This window comes from Pseudorasbora parva, chromosome 5 (genome assembly GCF_024679245.1).
Source record: "Pseudorasbora parva isolate DD20220531a chromosome 5, ASM2467924v1, whole genome shotgun sequence".
Lineage (NCBI taxonomy): Eukaryota > Metazoa > Chordata > Actinopteri > Cypriniformes > Gobionidae > Pseudorasbora > Pseudorasbora parva.
Genome location: NC_090176.1, coordinates 45,413,824 through 45,429,573, shown reverse-complemented (window position 1 = coordinate 45,429,573; position 15,750 = coordinate 45,413,824). Strand labels below are relative to the sequence as shown.

The 15,750-nt window shown below is 40.4% G+C and overlaps 1 protein-coding gene across 3 annotated transcripts in view; it reads right to left on the bottom strand.

Annotated features, from left to right (window-relative positions):
- The window catches only part of slc4a3 (solute carrier family 4 member 3), a 379,295-nt gene that overhangs the window by 336,769 nt on the left and 26,776 nt on the right, over positions 1–15,750 (bottom strand). For all 3 annotated transcript variants that reach the window (XM_067444496.1, XM_067444495.1, XM_067444497.1), the window contains exon 3: positions 638–794. In XM_067444496.1, coding sequence (XP_067300597.1) covers positions 638–794 — 157 coding nt within the window. The remainder of the gene's footprint in view (positions 1–637; positions 795–15,750) is intronic.

Genomic DNA, 15,750 nt, shown 5'->3' with positions numbered 1-15,750 from the left:
TAGATTCTAGAGAGCATTTTGATTGGACAGAAGATTTGACGAGAAAGTGATGTCTAGGATGTTGTCACCAATATCTGAGATTCGTTTTAACGGAAGTGGCAGACTGTACATTTTGAATGCTTATATCTCCTAAATGCAAATTATGTCATAGTTTTGGAACATACAAGCTTATTCATGACTTTTAAGGCTAACACAGTCATACTAAAAGCTAAAAAACTTAAATTTTGATTTCAGTGGACCTTTAAGTTTAGGTATTGGGTAGGATTAAGGGATGTAGAATAAGGTCATGCAGAATAAGGCATTAATGTGTGCTTTATAAGCACTAATAAACCGCCAATATCCTAGTAATATGCATGCTAATAAGCAACTAGTTAATAGTTAATAACTGAACCTTAAAATAAAGTGTTACCAAAAGTCTTCTCCGTATTTCTGAGCTGCTATGTTCTGTACACCTTCTGCAGTATTAGAAGGTAAACATGGAATTTTCTCTGACACTTTGAGAACATTTTCAGGGTATGTCTACACAACAACAATGTACTAAAAACGGAAAAGTTTTTCCTTTGCATTTTTTGCACACAAGCTACAAAGTCCATGACTATTTAAAATGTAGAGCACATTTACATCAGACAGTACTTACATTCAAAGTCTTTCTCATTGTAGCTGCGGCCCATTTTGTCTGCGCCATTGATGGCAGACTCAGTAATGATGTCCCCAAACCTCTCCACAGACAAGGCCTTCTCCCATTCCTCATCTTCCTGTCCTGCTGTGGAGCCCTTCTCTTCTTCCGACAAAACCTGCAGATGAGATCATTTGAAACCACACAGTAAGTGCCAGACAGATGTTCCAGATGCTAAAATACATTTGAGAAAGTATGGGAAACAAACTTGAGGCCAAATGGCATGCTCTGAAGAGTTTGAGCAGTTACGGCCAGATGTTTTATGTTCTCCGAGATTGAACCACAATGACACGTCTATTAGCGCTCACCCAGTGCACCGCAATTCTGGATGAGTTATCACCCATGAAGAACAGGGCATCAGGGTGGCAGAGGCTTTTTTACTTTTTGCAAGTGGTGGTTTGCTGTCTCATTTCTGGATTCTGGGACTCTATTGTTTTTTTATTTGTTGGCTGTTGTAGGAGAAGTCACAGTGCAGGACTGCGCCTTAACTCTTCTGACACTGTCGGAATTCCATCTGAGGTCAAATTTGTCAACATGTCAAACTAACGATCAAAGACTTCAGATTTTGGCCTAGGATCAGAGGAATCTTTTAGGAGTCTCAACATTTGTCTCAGATGTCAAAATCGCACAGTGTGAACCCGGCTTAAGCAGAAAAAAATCAGACCAGAATAGAACCTATGATAATCTTCATTAATCCAACGGCGCCAATCAATCCCAGTGACGTCACAGGTTGTAGTACTGCAAGATGGCTATGCCCTTGTAACAAGTTGCCAAATATTGAAGGATTTCAGCAGTGGCGTGTAAGGCAGTCACTCCTACCAGCCACTTTGGAAAGTTGAATTTTATGTATATTATTTCAGATGCCTAGAAGACTAGAATTGAAAAATGTATATATTATATAATATAATATATATATTTTTTTAATTGTAGTCTTTTAAAAGGCATATGAAATAAACGTAGTGCAAATGTAGTGTTGTCAAACATAACGATTTTTCAATACATATTCTGAAATATCTGAAAAACTTCCAATTCTCAATTTCTCCAGAACAGATACATGATACCACCTGCGTTTTCTTAATCTCTCATCTCTTCGACAGCAAACTGACACACAAACCCGCCTGTCCTCACTCGTTTCATTTGAATATTGTTGGTGTTACAGGGCTTGAATTTCCGACGTGGGATTGCGAGTATTGCGCATAATTTTACTCCTTCCCACAGATGTTGTACTCACGCCCAAAGTGTGTGCACATAGAGGCACATCTCAATACTAAATCAAGTTCTTTTTCACTGCTTTTTGTGCTTAAACAGTCAAATACACAAAATTAAGGTCAAAATTTCAGTCTTAACGAGTATTCACATAAACGTGTTCAGTAAACAGTTGAGAAAGAAAACACATGTGTAACAGTACAATGGACCCATGTGTCAGCTCTTAAAGGGACAGCATATATATATATATATATATATATATATATATATATATATATATATATATATATATATATATATATATATATATATATATATATATATATATATATATATATATATATATATATATATAATAATTATATATATATATATAATTATTATTATTATTATTATTTTATGGTATTGATGTCAAAATTGTGACTAGTGGAAATACTGAATGGCTGGTAACTTTGGAAAAACAGAAAATATAAGTTTAGGCATAACCAGAGTGAATTTGAGGGAAATTACAGATCTGTACAAAATGATGACAACTCGATGACACTCGTACTGTTGACTAAAAGATTATTAAATGAACCTGTTTCACAGCATCACTCACTCACTCTATGCGGCTGTTTCTCCAAAGTACTTCAACAGATTCTCTCTATACGCTCACGATAACGGGTTATAGTTTACAAAAGTGTGATTATAAGCATAATCTTCTTCTAAAAACACAAAGATTGCATTGTTAACATCTTACAGTATCATGAGTATTCATTAAAATCTTCTCATTAAAATCTTGTTCAAAATAAAACAAAACTCTTCAGCAATGAATGGGGCACTGGAAGGACCAATCATATTTTAGCTGCCCATATTGCCCCGCCCACAGTTCCACCAATGGGAGGCATCTAACATTTGGCTCCTTAGAAGAAGGCTTTGAAGAGAGCAGGTGGGATAAAGCATGCTGACAGGCTACAAGGCTCACAGATCAGTTAGAGTAAATGTCACGGTGTCAGCAGGAAGTCGACAGCAGCCCTGTAGCGCCCCCATTAACAACCACAACTGCATTCAACAGCACCTCTGTCATGTCCAACAAGACACACAACGGCAAAACTGAACTCTGCAAGCATAAAAGCCAAATTATCATTTACCCTGAAGCATCAAAACAAACATAATTCTTTTAAAATAGCCAGATTTGCCATAACTCTTCAGGAAAATAAGCGAGAGCAAACGGCAGGCCTCGGCATAATTAACCAGAGCAGATGGGGCAAATTCGGCAAAACTGAAATGAGATGAACGAATGAGGCACTAATTAAGGAAACAAAGTCTTCTTTGTTGTCTGTGCCCATCGGCTTTGCGTAAATTAATGAGGACAACATTTCATTAAGCTCTCTTATGTCTGCACGCTGTGTGCCGCTCTTTTATCACCACTGAAGTGGTGACTTTAATGAAGACACTGACCTGTGAAGTCAAATGATAAACGGCTTTGTCTGACAGTGCAGGAGACTTGGAAATGAGCCAGTTTGGGAAGGAAACAGAGAGGATGCTGGGAAAGCCCCCTCTGCTGTATCACACAATTTCTGCTTTTTCATGCCGTTTTTACAACCTCTTAAAGGGGTACTTGACTGCCTGCAAAATGCTCGCTTTCAATAAAACTTGGCTGCCTATACAGTAGAAAGGTGGGGGGCAAATTGAATCGGTGCTTCCTGACTAGAGAAAAAAAGGCTGCTGTCATCCCTTTTGCCAAATAGACAGGAAAAGCTCAACACCCATAATGCACTAGGCATGTTGCAGTCCAAGGCCACTCTCGCTAGTCTGCTACTGGGAATGTTTGAGATATGCCTCACATGAAATCTAGGTGAGAACAGGAACTTGTTTTCCCCAAGACCTGTTGCTGTCTGCGCTTCTATCGCAGTCTAAATTACCATGAAGATTAGACAAATCAGTCCAGTGACGTAGGACTGTGTGCAACTTTCCAGTTCCCACTGGATTTCGTCTTCCGCATATAAGCTTAATAAAGCCTGAACTTCGTTGTCTGACAATCAGACATTTTTTATTTAAACTTTTGATTTCGAATAGCAAACAACTCCTACAGCACGCACCGCAATTTTTAGAAATGGTCGGTTGAAATAAAATGCTGCATGAACTCATCCAATCATGGTCTCACCCCGGGAAATTGCTGAACTCTGAAAACTGCAACCTCGTGAGTAGGGACTTTCTAAGGGTGAAATGTGTACTCAGAACTTAATTTACATCCTGGTTCCTGCACTCGAAACACACATAGTACCATCCCAAAGTCCCTGGGGAATGTTCCTACGGTGGTTTGATGGCACTTATCTTTAGCAGAATTCGCAGTGCAGTCTGCAATATTAATGATATTCACACTGCCTTGCTTTAGTAGGAAATACCTTAGTCCTAGTAGCAAACTTTTAGTCCTAATGGTCTCGACTTGTATTGTTTCTGTGTGCAAGAATTCAAAGAGTAACATTTTTAATTTAGCGGGAGTATGTTATTTTTGGTTTAAATTAAAGGGTCCAGCATGTTGTAGGCAGTGGCTAAGGGCTGCAAAGAATCGTAAATATGCAATGAACACCATAATGGAAAGTCTTAAAAACCGTGTTTGTAGTTGCCATTTCAAACAGGATGACATCGGGGAGGGGACTGAAAGAATTCTGTCAGTTCTGCTTAACCAGCCCATCCGGTTGTGCTATAGGCTATATGTTGCATATTTAAGATATATCATTTAAGGATGACATTGAGGTAAAATCTGGTCATGTTTTCATGATGTAACGTTATCCCTTTTCTCTACCTCTCTGTTCAGTTACCTCTCCCTCACTCATTCTGTTTCTCTTCTGTGATTGCCCCTTCTTAATTAACATAATGTAACAAAAGAACAAAACATACAATGGCAGCGTTTTTAGAATTAGTACTTTTTGAACAGCATTTCCCACTGTTTCTGTATTTATTGAAAACGAAAGACCCAAACAGCATTTGCTCTTGCAATTCTCTAATTGTGCACATGTTAATGGCTTGAGTGAGACTGAGTGCAAGCGCTCCCAATAAAGGTTACGGACTGCATTTCTCTTTATTTCAACTGCGAGGTGAACAGAATGACAATGTGAATTCAGTGAGAGCTGGCAGATGTTTGCTCTCTGTTAGCAAGAGCTCTGGGTAAACGGTAGATAGAGTTACATACGTCATGGGAGGTTGCCTGACCTGTCGAGATACTAATAGCTGTCACAATACCAACATTTCAATAGCCAATGCAGTGAAATTATATAAAAATAAAGAGAAAAGTAAATTAATGGCGTGCATTTCCTGTCCCGCATTTTAGAGTGATCTTGTGAATTTGAGTTTGCCATCTGTATTGAATGTGAAGCACTTAAAAACCTGTGTGAAGCTGCAAACATGAGAAGAAACATCTTACTTTTGAGATGTCAACAGAATTGTCGCGTGCTGCATACAAACGCAAATATATGATGTTACCACTGAAGTATGATTCACAAGCAAATTACTTTTGTCAGTTAATTTCATTGATTTAAACAGCGCTAACTATCACGTGACTAGACTGATTTCGATTCATAAACAAATGACATGAACAGGTTATTTTTTTGTGAATCAAACAGATACAGCACAACCAGTGGAGTCTGATTCCCGAACAAATGACTCATAAGATCCGATTCTCTATATCAAATCAAAAACATATTGTGTGACTAGTCTAGTTCAATTCACAAAAAAGTTACGTGAACAAATGACACTAATAAAGCGGTTCTTTTAACCAATAGTTCTCAGAGAAGTAACAAACTACAACTATCCAACGATCCAATCAGTACCCCATGGGCAAAATCAAGTCCCGCCAACAAATTTCCTCGTTTAAGAAGCCGTTTCACTTCTTATAAATAATAGTAATAGTAAGCTCCGTGAACAAACCTATAACCAGACTCCCCCGCTTCAAAACAAAACCAGAATACTGTAGAAAACAGTGGCATGTTGCCTTAATTTACATTCCTTTTTAAGTAATTATTCAAGTAAACATTAAGTAATAAAGAACACATTGTGTGGTTTTCCTCAAGGCCCAAATGCTCTTCACAGATCAAGCACAATAAATATACATACAGGTGTTCCAAAGCAGCTGCTTTCAATCAGACAACTTTCAGGTATTGAATCAAGCCTGAATTTAGTGCTTCTGACACTGCATTTCATTACATGTTTATCTCAAGTATCAACTTGAGAGGTACCCATACTATTTATATTCTATTGTGGGTCTCATCCTTTGCCTCATCGTGCCTCAAAAAACTCATGGATGTGAACTGCATCTTATCTAGGCCAGCTAGTAAGAGTTGTGCGAGTTAACTTCTCCCCTGGCCTCAAGAGGCGCGATAGAGACTGAAGCTATAGGCTGTGTTCTTTATCGTCTTTGTTAGTGTGCCTGACTCCCATGCCGGAAATGCTGATTTGAATCCTGCTCAGAGTGTTGTGGGCAGAACCACTTACACTTATTCTTTGTCTGAACTCCAAACTGAGTTGAAAAAAGGCTGCTTGATAAAGAGTGTTCACGGAGCTATGCTCGTAGTGCAGGCTAAAGGTGCAGGTATGCCTGCTAAGACTGGTCGGGTATTAGGTGACTGTGGAGGCCCACCTGAGCTCTTTGTGTAAGTACAGGATACTCATTCTTTCTCACAGTCCCACTATATCCCAAAAGTGAAAAGTGACCTTTTCAGGCAGTCAAGAACAGAGAAAGCCAATCCCTTACTAACACTTATACCAGGATTACCCCATTCAGAACTGAAGTGCAATTAAAGTAGCACATGTCATTTTAATGTAAGGAAGTAGAAATCTTAATGTTATGAAATTTAGAAATTGTAATAAAAAAAATTTGGTGATTTTTCAGTATTGTATATAATTTATATACACTCACCTAAAGGATTATTAGGAACACCATACTAATACTCTGCTTGACCCTCTTTCGCCTTCAGAACTGTCTTAATTCTACGTGGCATTGATTCAACAAGCTGCTGAAAGCATTCTTTAGAAATGTTTGCCCATATTGATAGGACAGCATCTTGCAGTTAATGGAGATTTGTGGGATGCACATCCAGAGCACAAAGCTCAAATATGCTCTATTGGGTTGAGATCTGGTGATTGTGGGGGTCATTTTAGTACAGTGAACTCATTGTCATGTTCAAGAAACCAATTTGAAATGATTCGAGCTTTGTGACATGGTGCATTATCCTGCTGGAAGTAGCCATCAGAAGATGGGTAAATGGTGGTCATAAAGGGATGGACATGGTCAGAAACAATGCTCAGGTAGGCCGTGGCATTTAAACGATGTCCAAATGGCACTAAGGGGCCTAAAGTGTGCCAAGAAAACATCCCCCACACCATTACACCACCACCACCAGCCTGCACAGTGGTAACAAGGCATGATGGATCCATGTTCTCATTCTGTTTATGCCAAATTCTGACTCTACCATCTAAATGTCTCGACAGAAATCGAAACTCATCAGACCAGGCAAAATTTTTCCAGTCTTCAATTGTCCAATTTTGGTGAGCTAGTGCAAATTATAGCCTCTTTTTCCTATTTGTAGTGGAAATGAGTGGTACCCGGTGGGGTCTTCTGCTGTTGTAGCCCATCCGCCTCAAGGTTGTGCGTGTTGTGGCTTCACAAATGCTTTGCTGTATACCTCAGTTGTAATGAGTGGTTATTTCAGTCAAAGTTGCTCTTCTATCAGCTTGAATCAGTCGGCCCATTCTCCTCTGACCTCAAGCATCAACAAGGCATTTTCGCCCACAAGACTGCCACATACTGGGTGTTTTTCCCTTTTCACTCTTTGTTCTCATTCTTTGTAAACCCTTGAAGTGGTTGTGCGTGAAAATCCCAGTAACTGAGCAGATTGTGAAATACTCAGACCGGCCCGTCTGGCACCAACAACCATGCCACGCTCAAAAGTGCTTAAATCACCTTTTTTTCCCATTCTGACATTCAGTTTGGAGTTCAGGAGATTGTCTTGACCAGGACCACACCCCTAAATGCATTAAAGCAACTGCCATGTGATGGGTTGATTAGATAATTGCATTAATGAGAAATTAAACAGGTGTTCCTAAAAATCCAAAAGTGTGTGTGTGAGCCTGTTTATGTGGTTTATGAGGACACAAATTTGTATAACTACATGGGTATTACACTGGTATTACACTATAAATGTGGTTTATGAGGACATATCAAATGTCCTCATAAATCAAACGGCCTTAAAAACATACTAAATGATGTTTTTTTTGAGAAAGTAAAAATGCAGAATGTTTCCTGTGATGGGTAGGTTTAGGGGCAGGGGCAGTGTAAGGGGATAGAAAATACGGTTTGTACAGTATGAAAACCATTACGCCTATGGAGAGTCCCTGTGTGTGTGTGTGTGTGTGTGTGTGTGCGTGCGTGCGTGCGTGCGTGCGTGCGTGCGTGCGTGCGTGCGTGCGTGCGTGCGTGTGTGTGTGTGTGTTTGTTTAGTTTACTGAAGACTATTGAAATTCTAGCGTTGTGACAGCTTTGCAGCCTCAGCCCCAATGTCAAATCATCCACCATTCTCCATCTAGTCCGGGTGAACAAAACGCAACATGTCCCATGAGCCCTACTGATGCTCTCAGTGATGTGTGTCAGGTCTCGCTACAACAACGGTGACATTCATAAATGTTCCCAGAACAAACAACAACTTAATGTATATGCCTGTAGTGAAACACTATAAGGCCTAGAGAACTGAAAACAAGACTTTATACAAAACATCTTTAGCTAGAGAATAAATAACAATCCCATGAAGAATTGGGAATGACATAATCCGAATTAATAATACAAAGAACTTGTGTATGAAGCATGCTACATAAATAAACTTGCCTAGCCTTGCAGCAGAGAGAAGAAACGAGCTGCTCTACACATGTGGCTCTTGCACGAGAGCTGGATAAGAGACTGTTGTCAGCGACGAAGCTCAGATTCTGCCAAGGAGTGATGGGAGACGAGAATGATGTAAATGAGATGTTTTGTTTATGCTTGTTATCATGAGTCACTGGCTTATAAACAACTCCATTAGTGTCATTAATGAGCTGCAGGCAGAGGCACCTTCCTCTGCTTAAAAACACGGATCATCCAGCTCACTGCTGGCATTTCACTAGCGCACCATGACTGGATTTACAGCATCTGCCCTTTTCCACAGTACCAGCGATGACTCACCGTCACTATGGAAAAACATTTCATTACATGCTTCGAAAAAGAGAGGTAAATAAAAGTCCAAAAAGAAGCTCTGCTTCCTTCTCTCCATGATGTGCCAATAGCAGGTAAAATGTATGTTCCTGAAGCATTAACGCTATAGTTGGTATAGAGAGCCTTTGAATTTTTATTTTCTAAAATAAGGAAAGCAATCTGACTGAATTTAGTGTGACAGCATAAATTATATAAAGGATTTATCTTATATAAATTTATTTAGTTGTGACCATCCTTTATTGAGTCTAAGGGCCCTATTTTAACGATCTGAGCACATGGTCTGAAGCGCATGGCGCAGGTGCACATAGGGTGTGTCTGAATCTATTGTTGCTAGTTTAAAGACGGATAAAACGGTTGCCACGTCTGGCGCATGGTCTAAAAGGTTTGTACCAGGGCTGTGCACAGGGGGTTGGCCCGGTGGCTAGAGCCACTGCCCCTCTGCCCTCATTGGCTAAGGTGCCCCTCTTGCCCCCTTCCTCACCCCCAGGGGATTCCCTTAAAGGCGCTCTGTCCCGCTAAAAATCCACTAATTCCGCTAATCCGTTCTGTGTTTTCCTGCTCGCTCCGCAGCATCTCTCAAAGTCTGTGGCTGTGTCCGCTCTCTGTAGAGACGGCAGTTCCAGAATGTCGCCTCATTAACAGGTAGGCCTACGAACTACAACTGACATTACAGACCGTGGTTGATCCACGGAATTAGTAGTTTGGTGGTTTGTCAGCATTTGTTTGTTGCGAACATGGATTACAGAAACTATTTTTAAAGGGGGGGTGAAACACTCAGTTTCAGTCAATCTCATGTCAATCTTGAGTACCTATAGAGTAGTATTGTATCCTTCATATCTCTGAAAAGTCTTTCATTTTATCATATTTATAAAAGAAATATAGGCTGTACCGAGTCTTTCCGGAAAAAAACGAGCGCCTGGAGGCGTATCGTGTGGGCAGAGCTAAAGAATGACGATCGCAAACAAAGCGGTGACGTCTTCAAGCGTGGAGAAACCCATGGCTATCTCAGCTAATACAGATAATGATCCAGAATCAAATCTGAGGCAGAAATAAATTGAACAGGAGAAACGGCAACATCAGGACGTCCGTCTCTGTGGTATTTAACGTTACTGTATTTAGGGGCCTGTCAACATTTCTATGTCTTTACAAGCAGTTTATGAGGACATGATTCAGTTTATGGACTATTGTATGCGACTAGACCTTAGAAGTAGCAAGAGTCAGACTAGTGTAACGTTATACATAGAACAACAATGGAGTAACCGTTAGCGCATTTGAATGACGAAGCACGCGATCGTGTCGTTTACTGATGTTTACTCACGCGACGATAGCCAACAGCACAGACATTTGAAGCAGATTTACTCACCGGCTGCTTCCAAAGCAGGACCGAACCTTTATCGCTGGGACCACTCCGTCAAAAACACACTTCTTTGGTATGATTTGTTGAAGTCCTGTGACAGCAGTGGCCGTGGAAATCCACTTTGAAACGTGACTGAAGCGATGCTTTGAAGCTTCCCATAATTTCTGCGTTCAAATCGGTTCAAATGCAGCGCTGCCTTCCCGGAATGCTGTGCTGAAGTGTTGAAGTCGCTCGACGTCACCCATAGGAATAAAGTGGAGGGCGGCGCGAGAGCAGTGTTTACGGCGTGCATATCCTCTCTCTCGCTCTAGTGACGCGCGCGCGCACCCTACCGGGAGAAGAGCCCGTACGGCCCATACAAGGACCTTCCGTTCTATTAACGTCAAGTGGACCTCAACTCAAAAAAAAACTCTCCGAAACTTGTGAGAAACCGGAAGGAGTATATTTAACACAGAAATACTCCATCAAACGTCCAACATTAGTTTTTGAAACTTTGTCTATGTTTAGGATGGGAATCCAAGTCTTTAAAGGTGTAAAAAGCTCAGTATGCATGAAACAGCATTTCACCCCCCCCCCCCCCCCTTTAAGTAAATAATCTGAAAACACTGAATTAATGAGATCCCATAATAATTTAATAAAGTTTTAAAGTAGTAAAAACTACAGTTCCTTGCGAAAGTATTCGGCCCCCTTGAACTTTGCAACCTTTTGCCACATTCCAGGCTTCAAACATGATATAAAACTGTAATTTTCACAATCATGAAGTGGAACGAAATTTATTAGATATTTCAAACTTTTTAAACAAATCAAAAACTGAAAATTGGGCATGCAAAATCATTCGGCCCCCTTAAGTTAATACTTTGTAGTACCACCTTTTGCTGCGATTACAGCTGTAAGTCGCTAGGGGTATGTCTCTATCAGTTTTGCACATCGAGAGACCATTTTTTCCTTGCAGAACAGCTCGAGCTCAGTGAGGTTGGATGGAGAGCGTTTGTGAACCGCAGTTTTCAGTTCTTTCCACAGATTCTCGGTTGGATTCAGGTCTGGACTTTGACTTGGCCATTCTAACACCTGGATATGTTTATTTTTGAACCATTCCATTGTAGATTTTGCTTTATGTTTTGGATCATTGTCTTGTTGGAAGACAAATCTCCGTCCCAGTCTCAGGTCTTTTGCAGACTCCATCAGGTTTTCTTCCAGAATGGTCCTGTATTTGGCTCCATCCATCTTCCCATCAATTTTAACCATCTTCCCTGTCCCTGCTGAAGAAAAGCAGCCCCACACCATGATGCTGCCGCAACCATGTTTGACAGTGGGGATGGTGTGTTCAGGGTGGTGAGTTTTGTTGCTTTTACGCCAAACATTACGTTTTGCATTGTTGCCAAAAAGTTCAATTTTGGTTTCATCTGACCAGAGCACCTTTTTCCACATGTTTGGTGTCTCCCAGGTGGCTTGTGGCAAACTTTAAACAACAATTTTTATGGATATCTTTAAGAAATGGCTTTCTTCTTGCCACTCTTCCATAAAGGCCAGATTTGTGCAGTATACGACTGATTGTCTCCCACCTCCGCTGTAGATCTCTGCAGTTCATCCAGTGTGATCATGGGCCTCTTGGCTGCATCTCTGATCAGTCTTCTCCTTGTATGAGCTGAAAGTTTAGAGGGACGACCAGGTCTTGACAGATTTGCAGTGGTCTGATACTCCTTCCATTTCAATATTATCGCTTGCACAGTGCTACTTGGGATGTTTAAAACTTGGGAAATCTATCCAAATGTATCCAAATCCGGCTTTAAACTTCTCCACAACAGTATCTCGGACCTGCCTGGTGTGTTCCTTGTTCTTCATGATGCTCTCTGCACTTTAAACGGACCTCTGAGACTATCACAGTGCAGGTGCATTTATACAGAGACTTGATTACACACAGGTGGATTCTATTTATCATCATTAGTCATTTAGGTCAACATTCGATCATTCAGAGATCCTCACTGAACTTCTGGAGAGAGTTTGGCCAAATAATTTTGCACGCCCAATTTTTCAGTTTTTGATTTGTTAAAAAAGTTCAATTTATGTCATTAATGACTCTAATGTTATCCCACACCTGTAACACATCCGTTTATCTTCGGAACACAGTTTAAGATATTTTAGATTTAGTCCGACAGCGTATCTAATTGTAGGCACAATGTCACATATGGACTACTTTGATGATGTTTTTATTCCCTTTCTGGACATGGACAGTATAGTGTGCATACACATAGATACGCTGTCGGACTAAATATAAAATATATTAAACTGTATGTATAGTATGATAAAAAATAAATTGTTTCTGCAAGTATCTTTCAGGAACCAGACTTTTTTAATGGATAGCTCACCCAAAAATGTTATCATCATATCTTCTTTGTGTGTGCTGAACACGAAAGAAGATATTTTGAAGAATGTCAGTAAGCAGAGAGTTGACAGCCATTGGCCCTCATTTATCAATCTTGCGTAGAAACTGGTGTATATGTTGGCGTAAGATTATGCTTACACTCCTCTCACCGCCTGATTTATGAAACTGTGCGCACCTCTGCAATCCAGGTGTACGCAATACTTGCCCTTGATAAATGCGGCGGCTGAAAACGATCGTCATTAGAATAACACGCCCCTATATATTCAAGTCTCCGCCTCTCCCACGCCCTCATTTTACGTCATGGACAAACAGAAGACGGCAAAGAAGCGAAACTTCTCCGACGTGGAGATCGGGCGCGTCTCAATCATCTCACTAGTCCACTAGTCAGGGCACTGATTAGGACATAAGTCAATGGGCTGAGTCCCTGATCAGTGCCCTGACTACTGAACTAGTGAGATGATTGAGACGCGCCCATCGAGACCATCACCAGGGAAGTGGAAAAAAAAACAAAAACGAAATTGTTTTATTTGGGAGTTTAAAGAGTGGGATTAAAGGCACCTACAAAAACAAAATATGGACACAAATTACGAGTACTCTTAGGAGGTTGAGACGCGCACTCCAGCAGTTTAAATAGCTGTTTGGATGATAAATTACCATCACAATGCATTATTTTACAGCACGTTTTGAAACAATTAGCATTTAATTTCGTATCACGGCACATGTAGGCTATTGGGGTGTACAATAGTGATGATGATGTGATGTGGAGTAAGATTCATTCACATTAATAATTACATGACAATTTGTAAGATTCTTATTATTATTATGATTATTATTCTTAATGACGCTTGTTATTTAGAAGAAGAGTGTCGTTTTTATTGATTTTATTACTATTATTATTTAAAAGAAGAAGGTCATTTTTATTATTTTGTCAGTCTGAATTATTTTAGTCCCAATCCGTGCGCAGCTGCCGGGCCAGGCGGACCTGAAACGTCAGATAAAGCGCACAGGCTCGCGACTGGAGGAATACATATGCCTACAAATCAAAGTCACACAAATTAAACATTGACGTTCATGTTGCACAAAAATAAACACTGAATGTTGTTGTTGTGGTTTTTAACAGTGGGTCATAATATAGCATATCTTGTCAGTCCGTTTTGTGGTGTTAGGAATTGCTTTTCTGCGCATTTTCCCACTAACTCAAACGTGCGTACACCACCCCCCGAGCTGGCGTAGGATTTGAGCGTGCCGTACGCCAACGTCCATATTGATAAATCTCAAAGTCACCGTGGGTTTGGGTGTACGCAAGGTGTACGCTGGAAATATGGTGTACGCACTTTTGATAAATGAGGGCCACTGTCTTTCATAGAAAAAATATGTTCTACTATGGCAGTACTACTATAGCTACTGGCAACTGTCTGGTTACTGGCGTTCTTTAAAATATCTTATTTTGTGTTCAACAGAAAAAAGAAACTCATAGAGGTTTGGAACAACGTGAGGTCGAGTAAGTTATGACAAAATTATTTTTGGGGTGAACTATCCATTTAAGTGGTTTCATAACAAGAATGGTACTTTTTCAGCCTCTTCTTTGTATTGGATTCTGGGATTTTAACAATCAAGCATTAGGAATTATGTACAAATCTAATTCTATTATGCATGTTCAAGCATGCAAAACTGTTTACAAGTCAGCTAATTGAGCAACAAATTACATGTGGTGAATAATTGCCGTCCATCTTTTTCTGGACAGCTAACCACATGCAGTACATTTTTAAGCAGCAGATCAATGTTGCCCCTCCCAACCTGAACAGGTGGCATCAGCATTGAGGGTGGCAGTTACCCCAGCTCTATATGGCACTATGATATCATCGTCGCCATGACAACCATGAGCTCAGACCACTGAGAATAGAGATCTGTCTATCATCAACCTCGTACAGTGTAAACACTGATAAAGCAGCGTCTAGCGGGGTCCTCAGGGGACCGATTACAGCCAGACATCTATGCCAGGGATAGTTCACCCTATGCTAGGATCTCATCTTTATATTGCTCATAAACACACTAAGGCTTGGGAAAATGTTTATGTATGTTCAGGAAACATAAACAAACAACATGCCATCATTTAGCTACCATGGCAAAAGCTGTAACTGCTATAACTATAACAGACATTTTTTTTAAGTTTCTTGTAAAAATATGTGATGAAGATTAGTCTCTCGTGATGAGAGCTGAGGTAAACGCGACCACACTCGCAGCAGTAGTTCTCAGCGCGTGTTCAGTCTGGCACGTTTTCAGTTCATGCCTTTGGAAGATTAACTTTCATACACTCTAAAAAATGCTGGGTTAAAAACAACCCAAGTTGGGTTGAAAATGCACCAACCCAACAATTGGGTTGTTTTAACCCAATGGTTGAGTTGTTTTAACCCAGTGGTTGGGTTAAATGTTGCTTAAGACAACCCAATTGCTGGGTAAGAACAACTCAACCATTGGGTTAAAACAACCCAATTGTTGGGTTGGTGCAGTTTCAACCCAACTTGGGTTGTTTTTAACCCAGCATTTTTTAGAGTGTAGGAATTAACTTGAGAAGATAAAATACTCACTTTGCTCCTCCGGTTGCACCGTTTCCATGAATGCCTGAGCCGAGCTGAGGTGTGAGTGTGACCCCATCCACCATGTGCGAGTTGAAAACATGCGGAAATGGCTCCCTCTGCTGGCTGTAGTCTTTAGCGTCTGGCCAAACATTTTACGGATGATGCAAATTGACGAAATTTAATGCATAAATCTCTCGTATCAGGGGGATATAGGAGGGGGGATCACGATCATTCGAATATACTCCAGGGTTTCTACTGATAGACAGCCATATGCTAATCGCTGAAGTCCCTTTAAGCTTCCATAGGCATGAACTGAAAACACACCAG